At 34.7% G+C, this 23,771-nt stretch overlaps 1 protein-coding gene across 1 annotated transcript in view; it reads left to right on the top strand.

The window, feature by feature from the left end:
* LOC137925369 (orexin/Hypocretin receptor type 1-like) overlaps positions 1-23,771 on the top strand; it is a 97,313-nt gene that overhangs the window by 55,337 nt on the left and 18,205 nt on the right. Inside the window, exon 2 of the mRNA XM_068768799.1 lies at positions 22,820-23,648. Within this exon, the coding sequence (XP_068624900.1) occupies positions 22,929-23,648 (720 nt within the window). The 5' untranslated portion in view covers positions 22,820-22,928. The remainder of the gene's footprint in view (positions 1-22,819; positions 23,649-23,771) is intronic.

Here is a 23,771-nt window from a genome sequence, read left to right as displayed (position 1 = left end):
AACAGGATACCGAAATTCCATTAAAACTTATTCACGCAGCAGCAAAACATTACTCGTTTCGTTAATAAATCAACACGAGGTATATATATATTCAGTGTTTATTTCTACACAAATAATCTATGGTTTATTTTTGCTTTTTTTTTATTTTCAGCCGATAGACGCCCAAGGCACAGGCCTTTCTTTATTTATTTTATTTTATTTATTTAATATTATTTATTGTACACGATAAGATACATAATATACTGATACAATAATATACAGAAAAGTACAATGGGCGGTCTTATCACACAAGGCAATCTCTTACAGACAACCATAGTAAGGAAAAGATAATAGTACTTATAAAGGGTAGTTCACGTGTACAAAATAAAATACATATTCACAAACAAATGAACATAAACATACATAGACATACATACATACGTATATAACATATATACTTATAATAAAAAAGGTTTAATACATATTATAAATATAATACAATAATAAATAATAACATCAAACTGATTTGGATGGCACTTGCCTCGGATAAAATAAAGAAACAGAGGAAGAAAAAGTAATGAATGAAGGTATAAATAATCATAGATCTAGTAAATAATTTTTAACCATTTTTAAAAAAATAATATCTTTAGTATCGCTACGATGACTGGTCTTTGTGCATCCATCGATTTCCTACCACCTTCACTATGTAAATCAGTATTTTTAAATATAAACTAATTGTTTGTGTTGGTGGTCACATTCACTTAAATTGACGTGACAGTAGACGCTCTTTGAAAGGCATAGGTCTTTCCCAAAGGTCACCAAGTTACTGTTTTTGCACTGTTCGCATTTAGCTACCTACCTAGGGGATTACCGTCTACCTACTCATGGTTGCCAGTCGAGAATCTTTCGAACCCAACGCTTGACTTCAAACCAGCAATTCTTCAAGGTACATGAGTGACCTTGGTTCTTCTACGGATCTCCTCATTTCTTATTAGATCACTCGAAACGAAACTCTATCTATTTTTGCTTAAAACTATTTATATATTTAGCTCTAACAATGTTCGCTGCAAAAAGATTATAATCAAACACAGAATATAACATAAAACCGAGCTTTGCCACCAACGTGGTAAGGCACTATTCGGTTTATTGCCTATCAGGTCGTTACAACCATTTGGCTGTGATAATAAATACTTATGATATCTATTAGGATTCCTTCTCATTTTTAAATATAGTCAAGTTTCGCTCTAATGTTTTTTTTTTAAAAAAAAACTTACACAGTCTATTTACATTGGGAGAACAGAAAAGTAATATCGTTTCTGTCGACATATTTTACAGAAAAAACCTTTGTTTTGTTACCGCTCCGACATTGAATATTTGTGTACTAGACAGCAAAAGGTTTTTTTTATGATGAAGGTGAATATATTGTTGATAAGAAATAAAAACTTGTTGAAAATGTAGTCGTGTGATTTAAGTTAAGAAAGCGACATTATTTTCCGGTCCATTTAATATTATTTAACTTATCTAGGAGTCGATTTGGGGACTCTGTTAGTCTGAGCTGATGCTCTGGTGCGCGGGGAATCCCCCGGAGCCTGACTCAGAGCTGCTTCTATTACTATCCGATGTCCCTCGTATTTTTAAGTTGTGTGGAAGGGACTTCGGATGTTTACATAGTCTTTGCAGAAAATACAGAAATTTACTCGTCAAAGGTCCAAGTCCAAGTCTAAGAAATAGATATAATCTCTTGCTTAGCTTGCACATTATTGTCCAATAAGGCGTCTGCTCTCTTTATAACTATGTGGGAGTCGTATATATACTGATATGATGTCTGAATGAATAATAGGTGTAAGATTTTGTGGGCGAGCGTAGCGTAGCGTATATCATAATAAAAACCAAAAAATTTGTTTTAAAAAAAAATTTGGGGTGGACCACCCTTATCACTTAGGAGTATGGAAAATAGATAGTAGCCGATTCTCATACCTACTGAATACGCATATAAAATTTGGTAAAAATCGGTCGAGCCGTTTCAGAGGAGTTCAAGTTCGAACACCGTGACACGAGAATTTTATATATTAGATGGGTATATCCCCCTTAGATATCTTTGGTGGTAAAGACAAAGGGATATACCATAATCGCCACGCTTGGCAGAGTTGGCGATCGTAGTGTGGTATTGTGGTACTCAGAGGACATTGCTGTCCATCCTATGGAAGCTTGTTTGTAAGTAGAATGGGAATTGTGTAAGATTGTATCTCGGAAATCGAACCCGGGATCTACGATCGCAAGTCTCAGTCCTCTGCCGCCGGGCTACAGCTGCTCACTAGATCATCTGTTCCCGGCACCGTCTCCCCTAAGTGCTCGCCTCCATTAAACACAAGTCGACTTTAAAATTATTCCTCTGTTGCCCTAATGGATCCCGTGAAGTTTAAATTGATGGATCGCGCCGGTGTGAATACAATAACTTTTAACATTCCGCCTGAAGCGCAGTCGACTTTGCTTTCTTGACCTTACGAAACAAGTTTAAGTTTCCATTCATAGCGATAACCAATGATGGATTTATTATTCAAGAAGAATAATGTAAACACAGTTATCATAAAATGCTACTTGATAGAATCTGAAACCAAATTGAGTTGGTTCTGATCTTAGAAGAACATTTGGCGCGTTAAGAACGAATTACCAGCTTCGTTGCAGTAAGGGATCCAAAAAAGGAATATCGCATCACTTATGGACACACATAAGGAAAGTCACGGGACCTTCCTCGAGTACTGCAGAAGAGTCAAAGAGACCATTAAAAAGAACAAGTAGGAGAAAAAAATAAAAATGATTAGCTTAAAACCTCTTTTATGGTTTTAGGTTTAGGTATATGTATGTGTATGTGTGAAAATATCTGAAGGACTCCCGTGTACTTCGGCAGCAATATTAAAATAATAAATTACTTATCAATCAAGCTCAGTGGAGTTACAGAATAACGTATAATCATCATATTTCAAAACACACGACATTATCACCTTTATTTCAATGCCATAAAGTGATATATCGCTTACGGAAACATCAATTTGCTACGATGACAAACGTTTATGTAATACTTGTAAATAAGACCTTATTCTCATGGTGATAAAGGCTATGCTATTAATTATTCAAACGCTTATCGATGGCGTTGCAAATCGCTTATCAGCAAGTGAGCCGCGCCACGCATCTCGGGTCACATTACACTATTGTATTCTTGAACTAGCTTCTTTCAGTTCCTACGTCGGCACTATTCCGATACAATTGCAGTGAAATCGATTTTTGCTACGATTATTGATGTTGCATTTATATTACGTAATTGTTACAGTTCGACGACCTTTGAACGGTATTTCGATGAAGCATCTGGAAATTATATTTTGTATGTGTCAGTATTTATTGCGGCATATTTCTTATGGATTGCAACATTCATATGTATAATAATTTCAGCTGTTAGATGTCCACTGTTGGAGACGGCTAGCGTTGCGTTGAGTGGGCATACGCGAAGTCCCACCCTCGGGTACCGCATCTAAAGAGCTAAAGATTAGCTAAAATAACCAGACGGCTATCTCTTCCACCAGCGCGCAGGCCCGAGTAGATTTAAGTAAACACTTGTGAAAAAGAAAGAGATAGTGAGACAGAAAAAAGAATAGTAACGAAATAATAACAAAAGAAAGTTAATAAATTATTTAGTTGAAAATTGTCCCTGTAAACACAAGACAGGGTCTGTACCAGGGGTCCTGATAGCAAGAGCTAAAAAATAAAGAGATTTGTGTACCGTATTCACTCCTTCTCTCTCTCGGATACGGTATCTGGTAACATAGCATAGTTAAGTAAGAAAAGGACCAATATTTAACCATTGCCACCCATATAGTCGTAGTCGTGCAACAAAGAGCACTGCCCGCCAGCCCGCTAATAAATGCGGGGCATCTTCAGGAGTTATGTTACACCGATTAGTGCCAAACACAGAGTCAAAGGCACTAATCGGTGTAACATAACTCCTAAAGATGCCTCGTGGAGGGGTGAAACACGTGTTGAGTGATTTAACGGTGGTAGTTGTGTAATTCGCATTGTTTGCCGCATGCGCATTTATCATTGGGCTGGCGGGCGGTGCACTTTGTTGCACGACTACCACTGCATAAAGTGGCTAAATATTGGTCCTTTTCTTACTTAGGAGGGACTTCGCAAAATAACGCCTGATTCCATTAAATATAGCATAGTTAGTCTGTATAAATTAGTTTTTATGGTATATTTTATATTTAAAGTGTTAATAAATGAGTTTTTTCGCTGTATCATCCTGCGAGTTTGTTTTGAGAGCTAACTCCACGTGTTACGCTACAGTGTAATAAATATTAAAATGAAAACGCCTCTGTGAAATACGGCTAGGAGCGCAATATCTACTATTGAATATAAGCCTCTTATAGAATCCTAATAGAACACGTATGAAGCGGACTTCATTCAGCTTCTTCCGCAAAAACCTAAACATGATCTTTTTTCCATCTTGTGGCTGGAAGTTCTGTGCTTCGTGCTCCAGTTCCTTGATGTTCTAGTGAACATCTGTTCTGACATCCGTGTTATCTGCCCACTGCCACTTAAATTTGCTAACCCAATGTGCTATATCTGTTACTTTCTTTTAAGGATCTCCTAATTCCTGATTCGATCTCGTAGAAAAATTCCGAAAGCAGAGGATGTCCACAATGATAGGATGGTGATGTGTCGATTGATCTTGTGCCTGTTTAATTCGGTTCAGGTCTTCTCTCCTTGTTCCTCTGCAATAATCAGTGTATCTCCCGTCGTCAGGTCTGCTTAGTACAACTACGTTTGCACTTTTCTTTGGAGATTCCAGTCTAGAATTAATCTCGGTATATTGTGAAATCAAATGTTGCCGCTGCTCACTTAAATTACTGTCGCGCACTCTTTATAAAACTATATTTGTAAAGAGCAACCTTTGAATTTCCCACTCAACTCCGAGCCGGTGGTATCTTGCTATAGGGACAACAATGCCGATATTTTGATGATTGACAATTCAAAAATGCTTGTATTAGCCTATTCGAATAAAGAATATTTTGATTTTGATTTGATTTTTATGACAAGGAAAGTAAAAGGACCCCCTTTTTGGAGGGTGTGGCTATCTTATAAAGTAGTGGTGACTCTAAATGTTCCTATATGGATAAATTGATATTAATGAAAATTAAAATTAATACAACCAAACATGCTGTCAGAGAGATAAGTACGAGTCCTGTGTTGCTTATATATAAGCAACCGCCGAAATATATTTCAATATAACTCCAAACATCAATATCATTTCCTCTATTCGTCTATTATCTTTTTAAATGATTTATTACCATAAACATTCGGCTCACTAAAGCGGAAACGTGCGCTGAACTGAAGCTGGAAAGTTTTTACGTTTACATCTATTCTTTCGCGATCGCAGACAATGGTTTATTTATAACACACCTCTGTGCTCGGATCTAAATTATTTATGAAAACAAATTGGTCCGACCTTGAAATAGGCAAAATTTGGACTTAAGATAATTTAGTTATACTTTGACCAGTTTATTTATCTTAGAATATTCTGTGTAAAACACACAAGGGTTCAGCCTGTCGCACGTGAACCCAAATGCATTTTTATTGGAACATTTTTTAGGGCTTTCTTTAAAATTTAAAATAAAATAATTTACTTATTTGAAAAAAGTTAGTGAAATTTAAATACGTATTTTAAATAACAGGCATATAAAAGAATCACTAAGAAGTGTTGTAGATAATTGTTCATCAAATTAAAAAAAATACCAACAAATGTATGGGCGGAAACAACAAACACTGCAAAACATAGGCCTTCGACGAAGATATCTATGATCAGATTGACCATAACCGTCACGCTTGGGAGACGCGTTGGCGATTGTAGTGTGGTGTTAAGGTACAGAGAATATGAGAGAAGTTAATCGAATGTATTTAATATATGTATATTTTTTAATAAGATCTTTTCGCTTAACTTTTTAATACAGTTTTTTTTTATTAATTCTAATTTGTATCGTTAGTGTTTTTTACAATATTTATTTTTCGCTTTAAATAAACGCAGACAGTTGGGAGAGGGTTGCTGCTATTTAATACGGATCTTTCTTCTCCCAGCTGCGAGGCACGAGAGCGTTTTATAATTTTTTACAATTTTTCTTCGACAATTTTCTACAATACAATTTGGAATACTCAATTATATGTTGCTACATTATTTTATTTGACGTCGCTGCCCAAGTGGGGAAAAAACTTAAATCTTAATCAGGCTTTCGAGTAGCAAGGGTAATTCGTTTAAATTTATACATAGTAACTTTAAGGACGACGTAGACGAACGAAAATAACCGAAATGTCTTATTAGATTAGAAAGTGAAAAAGGTAGTAGTAAAAGTAGTAGTAAAAGTAAAGTAGTAGCAGGCCACATATATACACGAAGAACAGACAGTAGTAGGATCCGCAAGGCATTGGAGTGTGCGACCACGGACCTACAAGCGTAGCGGACGACATCCACGTACAAGATGGACTGACGACTTTGTTATCGTCGACTCATGCCGAAGTAAAACCGCTTCAAACTTATCCTATTGTAAATCTATTGAAGAGGATCATACACCTCAGATTTAATTTATATACACTGCGTGTTTTCAATAATACAAGTGTGGGAGTCGTATATACACTGATGTGATGTCTGAATGAATAATAGGTGTAAGATTTTGTGGGCGAGCGTAGCCGACGGGCGAACTTAGTGTGCCGAATTAGTGCAGCGAGCACATGCACGCACCGGTGACGCGGGCGCAGACCTTTTGTTACTTTTGTTTCTTTTGTTTCTTTTATTTCTTTTGCGCCTTTGTTCTATTGCCCGCTATCACTCGGTCGCAGAGCACATTGTGCCCCAGAGTCCTACGACGAATGCACGTCCTTTTTGCTCGCACTCAAGCGCTAATAAAAATTTGTTCGTGTGTTAAATAAATTGATAAAGTGTTACAAACGTCTTTTAATAAGACACAAACTCTTTACAAGGATTCCCTATACACGGTACTTTTATAACGCGTAAGCGATTTCCCCGCGTTGTATTTTTGTATCATGACATTTGTTAGACTTATATAAAACGCATACATTTCGTTCAAACATAGTTTTTAAAAAACGATGCACGTGAATCATTTGTACAATACTCAATGTACGGAATTATCAGAGAGCGTAATCTATAAATTCTTTTACAAGTATTCCTAAAACGAGATACTCATTTATTTATTCATTTAAACACTTACACAATATATGTTTAATGGCGATTTTATTTCGAAGCTATTTTTAAACGGTTTTATTTAGTTCGACCCGTACGGAATTTATTTGTTTATTTATTTGGGTCAAAATTAGAAATTGAAATTTAAGCACCTTCCCGGTGTCAGATTGATCTGAAATTTGGTACATACATTTAATTTAGATGACAATACAATATAATAAAATCAATAACATTATCAATCTAAGATGGCCGCCGATACAAAATGGCGGATTACATATTTTTCCTTAACCCCTTCAATATGGGTATCAAATGAAAGGGCTACACTAGTAAAACACGATGATTATGTCAAAATTTAAAATTCAAGATGGACGCTGTTCCAATATGGCGGACTAGGTACATAGGTATTTTTCCACAACCACCACAATATGGATATCAAATAAAACCGTTTAAAAAACCGTTTAACTTAAAAGTTTTTTTACCGATTTTTATTTATTGGCTAACCGTTTGGGAAGTCCGGAGGAATACATGTAGAATATGAGGAGGTATATATGAGGAATATATGTATGTATATATATATATATATATATATACATATATATATATATATTTATATATATATATATATATATATTTATATATATATATATACGATGAATACATATATATAAAATCCAATTGTAGAGATTAATGCGTCAGTATTTCAAACTACAGCAATGATTCCTGATTATTCTAATATCGTTGGCAGTGCGTTCTAGAGAAGAATGCATTGTATTGCGAAGGAGTCGATACCGCGGAACATCGAAGATGAACCATTGCTCGAGGAGCCAAGTGTTCGTGTGTACTGAGTAGGAACTGGAATGGAGATTATAAGTAGGCAGGTGAAGTGGGAAGAAAGTGTAATGTTCACCGTGTAATAGGGAAGTAACAGTATTGCAATTATATTTTTATTGTGTGTTTTCATGGCCCGCCACTAGACTTCTTCGAAATCAAATACTAGACAGTTACTATTAATGTATTTCTCTCGTCTTTTTTTCCATAAGTCTTTATATCTTAAAGCAATAATGAAAAATATCTAAATCATTCCAACCGTTTTGTTACAGACGCATATAAATAGTACATCATTACATGCAAATTTAATGCAATAAAAATACAATTAAATCAATAGTACGATACATGAGTCACGCGAACAAGTATTTCCTCGTTTGTAATCGTTTATTGAAAACCGGAGTGCGGCCCTGGAACGCGTTGGAATGTAATCTCTTCGGCAGTGCGCGCTGTACGGGCCGCGCGACCCGTGCCGACAGGGCCGCACTTGATTAGCAATATTATTACAAATTATAACATTTGATACGTTCACTGCGGCTTGAGGCCGATTCAGCCTCATGGTAGACTTTGCACTGGTGGGGCGCGTAAAACTCGTGTTTTCTCTCTAGTGCGGCGGCTGTTTACACTCAACCGTATGAGATATGACAAAGACAAATATAGCGCTCTTTATGTCTGCGAAGTATTGACTCAATACTGTAAAAAAAATGATTGAAACATGAGGCAGAAAAGGCCTCAACCGCACTACTAGGAAGTTCAGCTTGAGGCTGATTCGACCTCAGCCGCACCAGCTGAAAGTTCTTCAAAATTGGGCCCGCAGTGAACGTGTTAAATGCTTTTCCAGATGCCTTGTTTATATTCAAAAACTAGACATTTGTTTTCCATGTGAAAAGTTATTTTTAATTACAATATTACTGATTTAATTTTAACTACAATATTAATGAATATTTTAGATTTCCAATCAAATAGTACTTAATGAAACTTATTAACTGCATATGTCATCGCTAAATGAGCTATGGAGACAGAAAAGTTTGTATCAGGAATGCGGAGATTCGTAGACGAACGAATAATCCGGTACGACATGTCGGTAACTTACCGATTATTAAGTCAAAGCGACAGTTGGATCAAATAGCGCTCACAACAAAGATCTTGGCGCCCTAAGTTTGTAAAGTGGAGACCACGGACTGTAAAGCCAAGCGTAGGATATCTATTCACAAAGACAGTGGAGTCTATCGCCTTTGTGAATACAATGGGAATTGTTGATAAGCTCACTTGCGGACTCTAATAACATAGTGAAGGCTTCGATACCATCCAAAAACTATTATTAACAATTTAAGTCACTATTTAGAAATTTGCTTTTAATAAAATTCGTCACCTATAGAGTTGTATTTAAAAAGCCCTTTGCGAAGGGTTTTGTTCATGTCATGTCAATTCTCATATTGCCTCCTTCAACCATCAATTAGGTGGGTAATTTGAGACCTCCAACCATCAAATTACTCACCTGAAGGGCGTTTGGAAAACACTGCTGAGGACAATCTTGTTAAGGTTTGTTTTAAATGGCCCCGTTTTTTGGAACTTTCGTACTCCCCTGCAATGGATCTTTTTTATAATAATATTTTTTCACGAAATCTTTTTTTTAATTCTCTTTAATGTCTACCATTCGTCTTACATCTTTTTTATTGTTTACCTTTCGTTCTCCTTTCTTTACTTCACATTATCTTTCATTCCTTCCCATTCTTTTGCATACATCGTCTCACTTTCACCGCCTACACTCTAGGATTCTTGATTTAAATTTACATTCATTTTACTCTTTAATACCTTGTTAAGGTTATCAAAAGACGCCAGATGCAAGCCAGTCCGATTAAAAGTCAATGGAAAAGGTTATCCCGGGTTTGAGGAAGCAGAGCGCCGAAGGTTTCTAAAACGAGTTTTAAGTTTGAAAGCTCGATTGTTTGGAGGCTCTTTTAGGAGCCCTGGTCTTCACCTATACACCGCAGTCTTAAAAATTAGCTTATTTCCACTGAACACAGTCGTACACCTCGAGTCAGCCATATTCTTGAAGGTTGATCATGACTGTACTATCTCAACTTTAATGCTGCTGCCTCAAAGTTTTCTGAATAGCTGACTTTGTTTTTTATTATTCTGTTTTCTATTCTATGAGCGGTGACCGCGATCGTAGGCGAATAATAACATCATAAACGTACGAATAAATGTAAGAATGGAACAAAAGTCGTTTGTCTACATCAAAGTGTTCACATTTCCGCGGCAGCAAAATTTTGAATACCGTCTCCCGACATTTGCGAAGTCAAAAGGCAAATTGTCTTTATAGTTGTGCTCCAATAAGCAAGTACAGTCGGGTGGGTTCGCTTTCATCTGTCGACTGAAGCGAGGCGCAAGGCGGAGGTATGTAATACCTCGATCTCGCATTTTTCTCTCCGACTGTACGCGACGCCTCCGATAAGGGCGCCGCCATTTGCTAAAGTGGGGGATAATTCCTTTTATTTCGTAGTCGCCATTGCTCAAGTCCCTCGCTATTGGATTTACCCGCTCAGCTACAAAGTTATTGAATCTTTTTTATTCTTTTCACACTTACATTAGTATTAGAGTCCGGTGTGTAAATCCAGTTTCAATTCTTTATATAAACTAGCTATTCTATTAGATTTAGCCAGAAGTTATTCATCTGGTGCATTCTAATCGTAATCATAATTTCTGTCTTAGGACGTCTATTGTGTTCATTCGCGTTTCAGTACATAAATCAATTATTGTAACATATTTCAGATTGATCACTTCATTTATTGATCAAGTGTGAAATTAGTATAGGGTGGGCCAAAAATTTTTGCAAATAGCAAGTTTCCAAAGTTTACGTAGTCGATTACAGGAGTGCCAACGGCGAGGCGGAGCACATCTCGACGATGTAATTTTTAAAAAATAAATTTTAGTAAATTATAATTACGTTAAACAAATCATAAACAAAATAGCATTTGTACTTTTATTTCTACACATGTTTCAAAAGTGCAAAAATTTATGGCCCACCCTATAAATACTGACAAACGCGCGAACTTCACAGCGAACAGTCAAATACGCAGTTTTAACAGTGATCATTAAATATATTATATTATTTTTTTTTTCCATATTAAAACTCTACGAAGTATTGGAATATTTATAAAAAGGTAAGTGAAATAAATAAGGTTGTTCTCAAGTTATGTGTGACTAAGAGAAATAGGAATTCATGTGTGAAATATTTGCGTTCTATCAGTACAACAAAAAATGAATAAAATTATTCAGAATGATCATTTTACGTTTATTGATTACTACTAAATTAGTTTTCTATTTCGCACACAGGAAGACATTAATAATGATTTTTTTGGTTTAAGTAAGATCTGTAACATCATTTATTTAGTTTATAATGCCATTAGCTATTTGATATTCAGGGACAAACACATTAACTTTAACTGAGGTTTATATAATTAAAGAGATTTTGTTTTAACTATTTTCCTCGTGTTTTTACGATTTATTCCCGCTATAGGGAATCAAAAAAATAGTCAGTTTTTCTTTCTCTCTTGTACACCACCTGTATTGGGTACACGAGGGCATTATTGTTTGTTAATAAGTTTTTACTTAGTTATATTCCATTCATCCTCGTCCTTTGTTCTTCTCAATTTCTTCTTTACATCTTTTTATTTTTCATACTTACATCGCCTTCCTTACTTCGCGTGTACCACAAGTAGAATTTACATTTTTATTTTCGTTTTTTTTTTATGGTTTTCTTTAGTTTTACATTTCTATTGTTTTATTTTAAAATATTCCTACTAAATTTTGTTGAATTTTATCTGACCTGTGATTTATAGCACATTCTTATATATATATATATATACACATATATAGTAAATGAGCTATAAATTCACTTTTTAAGGCTTTTGCATCTATAACCTATGCGGAATATAAAAAGAATATTTTGTGTAATTACAAGCGAAGCCTGGTAATGATTGAATTGACAGTTGGAACCGAGTTGTTCGCAGGTCAAATAACACAACAAATACCACATAATTAATAAACTCGCTACAATATTTAATTTACTTCTTTCATTTTGTACCTCGTAAACAATTCTCGTTAAAACAGTTTTATTATAATTAACGGAATTACACCGTGTAACTTGTTGATTATAGAATATATGAAATCATGCTAATTGCGGTTGCGCCGGAGTTGGGAGGGCAGGAGGGCAGGAGGGCAGGCTCGGCAATTACGTAGAACCTCTCGGTGAGGACTGAAGGCTGCGCGGCAACCGAACATCGCAGACCACGTGCAACCGGTGATGGAAATAATTCTGTTATATAATCTGCGCTATTGTTAATTTATAACATTATGTTTATTACAATAATGGCATTAAAAAGTTTGAAACAAAGACGATAAAATATTATAAGTATTTATACTTTACATATTTTTTGATTAATTTTGATTTGTAATGATAGAGTGTTTTTGTGAGCGCAGTCAGTTGGAAGACAGTTTGCTGCTATTTCATATGGATCTTTCTTCTCGCAGCTGCTAGTAACATCAGTATTTAGATATAATTTTCCTTATAGATAAATACAGCTAAAATTAGTTTATATATATAAAAATAATATAAGACTTTTACTCAATTATACATTGATTTGTATACAATTTTATTTGAATTCGCTGCCCAAGCGCTACAGACTATTAAATGCCTCGAAGTTTAAGACAATGTACTGAGCTAACTCATCGAAAGATTCCGCAGTAGATATTTCTTGATGTCTGGTTAGTTAAACGAAGGTATATCAAGATTTTCGCACAAAATGTTCTTTATACCTTTCTATTACATGAAAATACAAGACATATTTATTTTTAAAGTTCGTAAATTTTGGCAGTAAGTATAAATTAAATATATAAACAAGACGAGAATGTAAATAAACGTAAATAATGATAGAACTATTTTACAATTAACATAAACTGTATTGTGATACGTGGAAGTTAGAATAATGTTTCTTTCGCGTTCCAAATTGGACTGACAAGCGAAAGCAGTTTAGTATGGGGCTGCATTTTTTAACCAAACGACACCGACGTCTATTTTATACAATTAAGTCAAATATCTGTTATAACCCTTAATAGCCTAGAGTTTCAATTTTGATACCAATCTTTTAAACCGAATGTTCACATTACTATTAGGTTTTTTTATAGGTTGGCTGTACGAATTTTACGGTTGTATAATATTCTTTCCAACGAAATTAAAAAAAAATATTTTTCCCTTCATCTAGACCCTCAAGCAAACACAGTAATATTAAAAAAATCACTTTCGTAAATCAGGCCATATGATAATATCAAAATCAAAATATTCTTTATTAACAGAAATAGATGTCAACGAAACGACCCCGGCGAATTTTATCAAACGTTCGTTTTTCAAAAAACTCTCTACACTCATTGAACCCTTTATCTATGCCCCTTGAAATGTTATATTTGAGCACAACCATACATTTCTAAATTCCGGAGAGTAGGTCAAAATTCCTACACCTTAAGTTAGTGGTTGTAGCAATTTAAACTATCCCTTTGAAGTTTCCCTTTCTATGAGAGCTAACCAAAATTTAGACGACGTGTGAAAACCTGCGATAGCATCGCCAAAATCATGCAGAGAATGCTCTTCGTCGCAGGGTTATTTTAATTATTTTTATAAGAAGAACATTGATTCTTTTCCGCATCTTTTTACAAAATATTTGAACACATTTTTTACACAGTTTAACTTTATTAAGTCGCCCAATATCAAAGCTTGCCTGTCCACAGTTTTGTAATATTTATTAGAGTTAATTATTTTAAATTTATTCATAACACTCTTAAGTAACGTTCTTTTATAGTGCTCGCCTGAGTACACCTTAGGAAGAAAGCTAGTAGGACCTAATTTGATAGAAAAACAAGAAAATCAAACCCTCTATAATAGCATCCTTTAACATAAAGATACTTGGGTTTCAAAAGCATTCTGACCTGAAAAGAGGTTACAAATTCTAACGGGTTTAAATAGTGGATCATTTCATTCCAAAGCTTAAATATCACTTAATAGAACCTTTGCACTGTAAGACGATTATTTTACAACTTTTTGTTGAACAAACTTTTTAAATATCATCATTATCATGTCATCCCATAAACGCATACTGTAAAGCCTATGTTTACCCAAAAGGACCGCTACAAGCTAGTCTTGCACTGCCAATGTCCAGTGACTTCACGCATTCTTAAGTATAGCGTCGATCCATCTAGAGGGTCCCCCACGCCGCGTCTACTAGCATGTGGTCTTCACTCCAGAACCCTTCGGTTACAACGGCCTTATTCATGAGTTTTGATTCTCCCCCTTCACTGCCACTTCGGACAAACAATTCTTCAAGCTACGTCAGCTTCTTTGATACTGGAGCTCTTTGCATAGCTCTCTTTATTGCTCTCTATTGATCTTGTATATTTTTATATGACGCAACGTCATTTCCCTTATCAACAATACACACTGGTCAAATTATAACTTTATTATTTAGGGATATATAACTGCAGTGTATTGTAAAACAGTAAACAATTGTTCACAGAAATCTGCTAAATTTATGGAACCAAAAAAGGCTATTTCCACATGTTTATTAACATTTATACGCATATATACTAGATATATAAATTATCATTAAGTTTACAAGAAATATAGTGCCGTTAAAAAAATTTTACAGTGCTAAATGAGTTAATTGCATTTCAAACTCTAAATTCGTTTTGTGATCATAAAAGATCAGTCATTTTGAATAAAATAATTTCTTTGCGAAGCCAATAAATTGTGCAATGTATTATATTTAAATTATTAATGTGTTATATCGTTTTGTTCTAATCATGTAAAACAAAGTTCAATGAAAGACTCGATTTTTGTTTTACTTCATCATACACATAAACTAGTTACATAAAAACCATACCAAAAGATAAAAAAATATCCCGAAAAATATTCCGACCGACATATATCGAGCCAATAACACAATCAAATTCTTGATATTGGAGCCGTGCCCATGGCTATAGATTATCGAAATGAACCAGATATGATTCGATTATTTATACACGAACGTAGGCGATTTTTTCAGTTACTATTCAACAAAGTTGTACACTCCGACATAGCCAAATATATTGACAAGATGGTGTAGCAGTGAACAGGCTACGTAGCGCTAAACTGATGACTGCTGGAGCCCTAAGGTTGTTGAGTCGAGCCTACAAGGTGGACAGATGACCTTGACAATGCCGGTGGAAAATTCACAGGCTTCAAACCGATCTAAATTAGCCTTCATGAAAGACTGATATGTTTTTTTTTATAGACTAGAGGTCAAAGTGACCTCTATCTCGTCTGATGTTAAGGCGTCAGTAGGTACGTGCTTTGCGCAAAATGCGGTCTGCCTTTCAATTGCCATTTTAAATTTTTAATCCGATGTCGTTAAGAAATCCCGACCTTAGTCCTATCTATGGTACATTCAGTTCAGTTCGTATATGTAATATATTGTAATCAAAAGACGTGATTATTGAAATCTCTCCGAAATAAAGTAGAAAATTTATTTTCTTAAGAAATCTTTCTCTATATATTTATATAGAAGGTAATGTCTGTCTGTATGTTCTTTATATAACCATAAATTGTACTTTTGATCATGTGATAGTCTTTAGCAAAGTTGTTGTGCATGAGTCCGCCGTTTCTAATTTGGTATGACAAATTTTCGATAGATGGCGCCACTGTCATTCCATTAAATTTCATATATTGAAACGAAAACAACGAACAAATGATGACATATATAAACAAAAACAAAAAAAAAAAAACTAAGTAAAAAAAATAATAACAGGCGGACGAAGTCATGGAGCACAACTAGTTTATTATAAATAAACATTAAACCAATAGGTATGAAATCAATTTTATTTACTTGTTTTTAATATTGGATTGCGACTACACAATATTATTTGAAAGTATAATAATGACAAGGCGGTAAATACCCCGGCCACCACAGTGCATATGTTTTTGGCAAAACTGGGTCAATGCGTCGGTATGTAATAATCCAGTACTAGGAACTAAATCCTCTTTATCCTTATCTAGTACAATATTATATTTTCGGTCGTATTTTGCCTCGCTGTTTATTCAAAAGCTTTGGTAAATCCACGTACTACACCAGAAAAGGTTTTACTCGTGGTTTTTATTCAAAACCATCAGTTGATATTATAATTTCTCTACGTTAAATTTGAAGTCGAATGAAATTTAAATTTAGACATTAATAAAACATCTTATTATTCTATGACGGGTGGCGCAAAAGTAATGTGATAATGTAAACCTGCGTTTATTTTTTTAAATAGCACCAAATGTGCCTTTAACATTTAAATTATAGATACCTAAAGAATTAATTTTCCATAATCAATGGAGTATATCTATCACCATTTGTAAAAATTAGGACACATCAACTCGCACACGGACCATAGCATACAACCTGTGCGAGATACCAATGGTGGTCTACAGTTCATGAACATGGTCTTTTATTTATATCCTCATTGGTCAGCTCAAAGTCGCTCAACAAGCTGTAGAGAGGGCAATGCTCGAGATTTCTCCAGAATATTATATAAGATCCGTAGATAAACAAATTAACCATGGAGCTTAACGAATTTTCATGCTGAAGTAGAAGTCCCCGAGGCTCAGGGGGCAAAGAGCGAGGCTGTCGTCCGTCGAACATCAGATACCCTCAGCCTGGATAAAAGTGTCCATCATAGGGTGGTAGTAATATCACGTTACGAGACTCAAGATGCGATCACAAGATTCATCGATGTGGCGAATACACAACCTTAGGATACCAATATAGAGTGGATGGTGACAATATGGAATAGTGGAGAGGATATGGTCGCGCGAAACGTATTTTTAAAACCTCGACATTGTAAAAAGAAATAAGATACTTATAATTAAAAAAATAATAAATAAATAGATAGAGATAAAATTAGTTAATTCAATATTGGAACTTTTAACAGAACTCTTGTTGTTTGTCAAATTTTTATCGATTTATTTTTCTATCTATTTTATTTTTGGCTATGCTCCGTTTTGCAAGATGTTATAGTTGCGGAGAAGAAGAATGAAGAAACTCGGGAATAAATAATAATGATTAGTTTATTAGCTATTGCTTCAATTTAGTTTAAAATAGTTTAAGATTTTAGTTAGAAAATAGTAAAAGAGACGAGTAACTAACTAAATGAACTCAGAAATAAATACATTTAAAAAACTTTTGAGTTAAACGGTTTTATTTGATACCCATATTGTGGTGGCTGTGAAAAAAATGTACCTAGTCCGCCATATTGGAACGGCGGCCATCTTGAATTTTAAATTTTGACATAATCTTCGTGTTTTACTAGTATAGCCCTTTCATTTGACACCCATATTGACGGGGTTAAGGAAAAATATGTAATCCGCCATTTTGTAGGCGGCCATCTTAGATTTATAATGTTATTGATTTTATTATATTGTATTGTCATCTAAATTAAATGTGTGTACCAAATTTCAGATCAATCTGACAACGGGAAGGTGCTTAAATTTCAATTTCTAATTTTGATCCAAATAAATAAACAAATTAATTCCGTACGGGTCAAACTAAATAAAACCGTTTAAAAAGTAAATATATAGAAATGTTAACTGTTAGTATAAAAACAAAGGAACGGACGCTAATGGAATTTAGATTTCATAAATAAAGAAAAGTTGTGCAACCAAATTGTTTAAATTAAGAATAACATTTCGAATATCGAACGCGCGAAAATATTTTTTACGAACTGTAAAATGAAGACAGTCCGTGCGCACTGTGTTTATTATCTAACTTCGAAGAGAGATTTATTACCGTGTGTGTGAAAAATGTTTGAACTGAGATGTAAAAATTGTAACGTAAATAAATACTGATTTGGAAGGCGTAGAAACAAATCGTAATTACTGCATTTAACATATAGTTAGAAACTAAGTCATTGACTAATAACATTAAACCATATAGCCTAGTTGAATCTCAGGTTACGAGGGAGGAACGAGGAGAACCGCAGAAGAACAAAGATCACTGACGTAGCTCGAAGTATTGCTCATCTGAAGTGGCAATTTTTTTATGGCCCCCGCTATTGGGGACCTCTCCTTCTACCCCCTATTTTATTGGGAACAGGCTTTTGTATTTGTTAATAATTTTTTTTTCACTACAATTTTTATTTTCGTTCTCGTCTTCCATAGTACACAATATCTTTTTTCCTTTTATCAGAGTCGACGTCAACATTAAAATTATCAATAAGCACATATTGAAATATAAATAATCGATTTTAATAGTGATCCGTTCTCTTGTGCGGCTGCTTTTTTCAGGAATTTCTGTATCTGGAATACTAGCTTTCCGCCATAATTTGCCGCGGTATAAACCTAGAGAAAATAATTTTTAGTTGCAACACAAATCTTTCCATTTGAAATTGATTGCAAAGATAAAATTTCCAAGGAATTCGACAACTATTCAATTCCATGAACACTTATACCATTTCTCAAATAGTGCAAGATGTTTAAGAGAAACTCAACAAAAAACAGATGCATGAGAGTTGAAGTTATTTTTAAATAAATACTTCTTTTTCTGTTATTTGTAATACGAATAAAATTACTTTGATTATCACTACAATGTCTCCTTTTAATATTTAAAAATAATAAAGTTTTATTAATAGGTCGCGTTACTCATTTGTTATTATTATTATCAACTCACAATTATATTTAATCGTTTGTTTATTTATGTACACTAGCAGTACATATGAATTAAAAGTACATTAAAAGTTACCGTATGAATAATGGTTCTATTATGTGTTTTATAGGTGACACTGTATTAAAAATTGACTATGTAAATCATTGTAGAAAGATCAGGCCATATTAAATCAAAAAATAAATTGATGTGAAAAATGATCGCACGTTAGAGGAAACATGTGGCTTACTTTATACACCAAAAGAGGTTTTAATTTGAAATTGTTTCCTCCGGCGCACAATCTTCATCAAGCCTGTGTACTTAAAATTACTAAATTAAAATTAATAATCTGTTATGCGTACAGTGAATTATTAATGTGGTTTCTTAAGACTCTATAAAAGCAAAAAATATCGATGGAAGGCAATTGTTCAAATATTCTGTCATAAGAACTGCCACATTCGTGAAATATGAGATTGCAACCAAATGTTTGTTCAATAATACGTTTTCTCAGCTTATGTTGATGCTATTGGCCTGAAGGCTTTCTCAGCTTCATTGGAACTGAGCTCACGGAGCGGAAGTGTTTGTGAACATGTCCGATAATTGGGACCACGCAGGGAGGCTTTTATGGGAAATCGAGACAAATGCCATGGAATCTGCAGCTAAATAAACTCTACGGAGGTCCCAAAAGAGATTTGACCATTCGATGTTATTTAAAAAAAATAAAAGATCATGTATAAAGAGACGGTCTTTGAGGGGTGACATATAAAAGTAATATAGACATTGAATGTACGGACTTCTGTGCGAGATACTCGTGAAGAAAAATCACTTTGATCACTCCGACGAAAATGCAGGCTTAAGAAGTAGTAGAATGGGATCTGAAATTAACGCTACAAGGATTCCAAATGCACCCTGATCTAAAAAGAGTCCACAATAAAATCAGAAGAGTTTTATTTTAAGATGACTTCAATGTATTTTAAACATTATTTTTAAACAAGTTTCAATCTGAATTGAATCTATATCGATGATTGTAATGTATGTATATCATGGAATGTGATTCATCACTTAGTGATCAGCGAATTTAATTATTGCCGTCTTTTTGGAAATTTGAGAAAAAAAACCGATGGCTGTTGGTGCCGAAAGGTTCTCTAGTGGCGACCACGAGTAGGTAGATGCGACGTGGGGAAGCCCCCGACTAGGTGGACCGACGGCATAGGTCGGGGGAATTCCCTGGATGCGTACAGCTCAGAACGACTCATCGTGGAGACCTTTGGAGAAGACGTATGCCTTGCAGTGAGCATCCATCGACTGAAAAGAAGAAGATAAAGCCTTTGAAAGAAGGAAGAAAGAGAGAATTTGTAAAGGATGGGAGAGAAGATGAAAATAGAAACATTTGTAAAAATCCCCAAAATAAGAAAAGGGAAACGAGCGGCCCTCAACATAGGAACCATTAAAAATAAAAAAAATAAACAAAAGAAGAAGAAGTAAATATGTATAAAAAGGAAGCTTTAACAATATTTTTCGTAGCCTGATACTGTGTTACCTATTGCATCGGCGCTTGGGATCTTTATGTACATTGCAATTATCAAAATAACCCGCGAACGTCCATAAATAATATAAAGTGGAGAAATAACTCCGGTGTAAATTTTAAAAGAATTATTATTTTCGTAATGCATTCCGATTTGCGTTGCGTTTACATTTGGCTAGGAAATGAATAAACAAACGCAATCGCATTCTTGTATCGACGGTTTGCGCTTATTTATTGTGTTTTTGGTTCAACGTAAATGTGTTTTAACTGAACACACTATGGCGCGCGGCTTACAAATATACAGGATGGTTGGTTATGGGCTAAAACATTTAAAGTTACATACAGCTTATTTGTCAAAAAATATAAAGCTTTCACACCTATTTCAAACCAGCCTGTATGAAGAAGTCATTTTGAAACTATATTGGGATGTGACGGGCATTTACCTTCTATTAACACAAAATCTGCGGTGATAGGTAACAACAATTTATTTTAATAGGTAGATACGAAAAAAAGAGAAATTTCAGCCATAAGGCTTCTCCAAAAGTGATCTATGATCTATGATCCATTCTCTGGAATTTTGTATGTGAGCGAAGGGCAATACGGTGTTTTTAATGAACAAAGTGTAACATATAAAATTGTATATCAGGAATCGAACCCACTGCAACAAGTGCTCACGCGCAATAGAAAATATAACCAATTAAAATAGTTGTTCTTATGTTTTAATCTTAGCAATACATGTGTATATATACTTCTCACATTCATAAAACGAATTTCCGTCTATTACAAGTTAATGAGATGTATATCCGTTTAATATATTCTTTATTGAAATCTCAGAAAACCGACATCATAGCCGCGAGCACGCGAGAAAAAATACGACTTCGTGTTTCCGGGTATAGGCCGGAAACGCTTTGAGGAAATTAAATTCTTACAGCGTACTGCGAATATTTAACTTGACAGAACAAACAGACTCCTGTAGGCGAGGCGCCGTGTCAAAGTGCGGATGAAACAAATTAAGATGACAACTCTCTGCGACCATAGCCTACGTGACTTTTTCACTGAAAGAGAGTTACTGTATATTAAAGACACATTTAAAGTTTTTATAACAGGCCAGTTTAAAAGGAATTTAAAAAATAATCTTTTCACTTGTGATCTTGTCTGTCACTGCAAGGCATAGGCGATATTACCACGAAGACCGGTCTTGTGCAGCCCGTAACCGGATATTTACTGCTTCCCGAGGGCTTCTTGATCACAGCAGCTGTTTTTTTTTATGGCCCCCGCTATTGGGGGCCTCTCGTACCCCTTGAAAAAATTAATTGGCCGTAAAGTCCCTGTCCCATCTTTGGTGGGACAGGGACTTTACGGCCAATTAATTTTTTCACATAGTTATTTATTATTTCCATTCTCTCCTTTCGTTCTTCACATATTCTTTCAATCTATTCTTTCATGCCACATTTCTGCACAGCAGCTGGTTGCACGGTAATGTGCCCCTCCTACTGCACGTGCTACTTCAGTGACGTGTGTTCTTTGAACCTCCGAACAATCTCGAACATTCTGGTGAGCCATCGCAAGGGACCAAGTCTTGTTTCCATATGTCATCACTGTCAACACATTTAAAATCCGTCGTCTTTAGACATTGCGGTATTTTAGTAGAGAAGATAATACCCATGTATGCGCTACTAGAGAGTCTTTCGATCACAATGGTCATTTGTGCAAATACAATATTTTAACTAATCACTGCAGCCTCTTTTCAAGCGTCAGTGCCTTGCATTAGAAGACACGCGACTTGAAATTACTTTGCTTAGTGTTCTATATAAAAATTTAGGTTCTTAATTTTAAAAATCAGACATTTTCACATATGTTTATGATTGTGTATTGCGGTATGCATTATACTTACTGGTCGTAGTCTGAACTTGACGTCATATGAAATGTAATAAATTGTGTATTTAGTAAAAAAATACTATTTGAATTTTTATTATTTTATGTTATTATTATTTCTTGATTGTTTTGTAATTGTCTTATATAAAGTAGATAACTTCTTTGTATCTATATATATATGAGATTTTTTTGTTCTGACTCATCACGATATTTTATAAACTATATGACTTAGAAACTTTAAATTTGGTAAAAATATTTGCTTTTCCTAGTAAAAGTTAGCTAAGACCTGGTTTTATTAATGAAATTAAGGAGATTAAGGAAAAATTGATTTAAAAATAAGGCAAGTTCGGTCCAAGTCCGTTTAATGTTTTTATTTATTATTATATTTATAAAATGTTTTATACCGTTATATTTATCATAATATACATGCTATATACATATGTACATATGTTTATACGTTTGTATATATGTATGTTTTGTACAAGTAACTACCCGTTATTTATACTTCTACTGTTTCTATATTATAGTTGTTTGTAAAAATTTCCTCGTGTGATAAGACCGGCCATCGTTCTTTTTTGTTTATTATCATTAAACTTTGTTTATAATTCGAACTTATAAAAACATTAAATAAATAGAATATTTTAATTGTACTTTTTTATCTCGCAGATGGTGTGACATCTTCAGCGAAACGACAAACTTGTAAACATGGCTGTTGCTGACGTCATCACTGTTTCATTAATTATTACTTAAGAAGATAATGATTTGAGAAGACATCATGGCGCGTCATATACAAATCGGGACGGTGACCACCTTGCTTGTTTGCCACCTCTGCATCAGCGCCCACGAGGGTCTCCAAAGAAAATATTTAAACGAATCTATTCTCATTGATCCAATGGATAGTCTACTAGCAGAGGCACTTAACTCTAATGAAGATAGTTTGAAATTACCTTCCAACGATTTTAAATTAAACAAAAGGTCTCTATCAAACATGACCGACGAACCTAAAAAGATAACCAAAGAAGAGATTTTAAATTTAACATATCTAAATAGAACTAAAATCAAAATAGACGTTGAAACCAATTATGATAATGAAAATAAAACTAAGGAAGATCTTACAATCGAAGAAACTACCGAGTTTTACGATCAGTACAATTTCACAGAGGAACCGTGCGTAGGTGACCCCGAGTATTGCAACATGACTAAAGAGGAATACATGAAAATGTTGAACGACTACATATACCCTCAGCCGTATGAGTGGGTTCTCATTGCGACGCACGCAATCGTCTTCGTGATCGGATTGATAGGGAATGCCCTCGTGTGCGTTGCGGTCTACAGGAATCACTCCATGAGGACGGTCACCAATTACTTCATTGTGAACCTAGCGGTCGCTGACTTCATGGTGATATTGATATGCCTTCCACCCACCGTGCTGTGGGACGTCACGGAGACTTGGTTCTTCGGCACCGCCATGTGCCGAATCGTTCTCTACTTTCAGGTTAGTATTTACCAAATTCATCAACATCGTCGTATAAGCCATAGAACGTTAATGCTATACGTATCCTGTCTCTATCAGTTGTAACACATTCATAGCTCGACGTAAAGTACCAATAAAACATCA

Source organism: Battus philenor, unplaced genomic scaffold (genome assembly GCF_028537555.1).
Source record: "Battus philenor isolate CCGP_79_NKW_IND1 unplaced genomic scaffold, ilBatPhil1.0.hap1 SCAF_27, whole genome shotgun sequence".
NCBI lineage: Eukaryota > Metazoa > Arthropoda > Insecta > Lepidoptera > Papilionidae > Battus > Battus philenor.
Note: the sequence above shows the minus strand (reverse complement) of the source record. Positions and strands in the feature narration are given on the sequence as shown.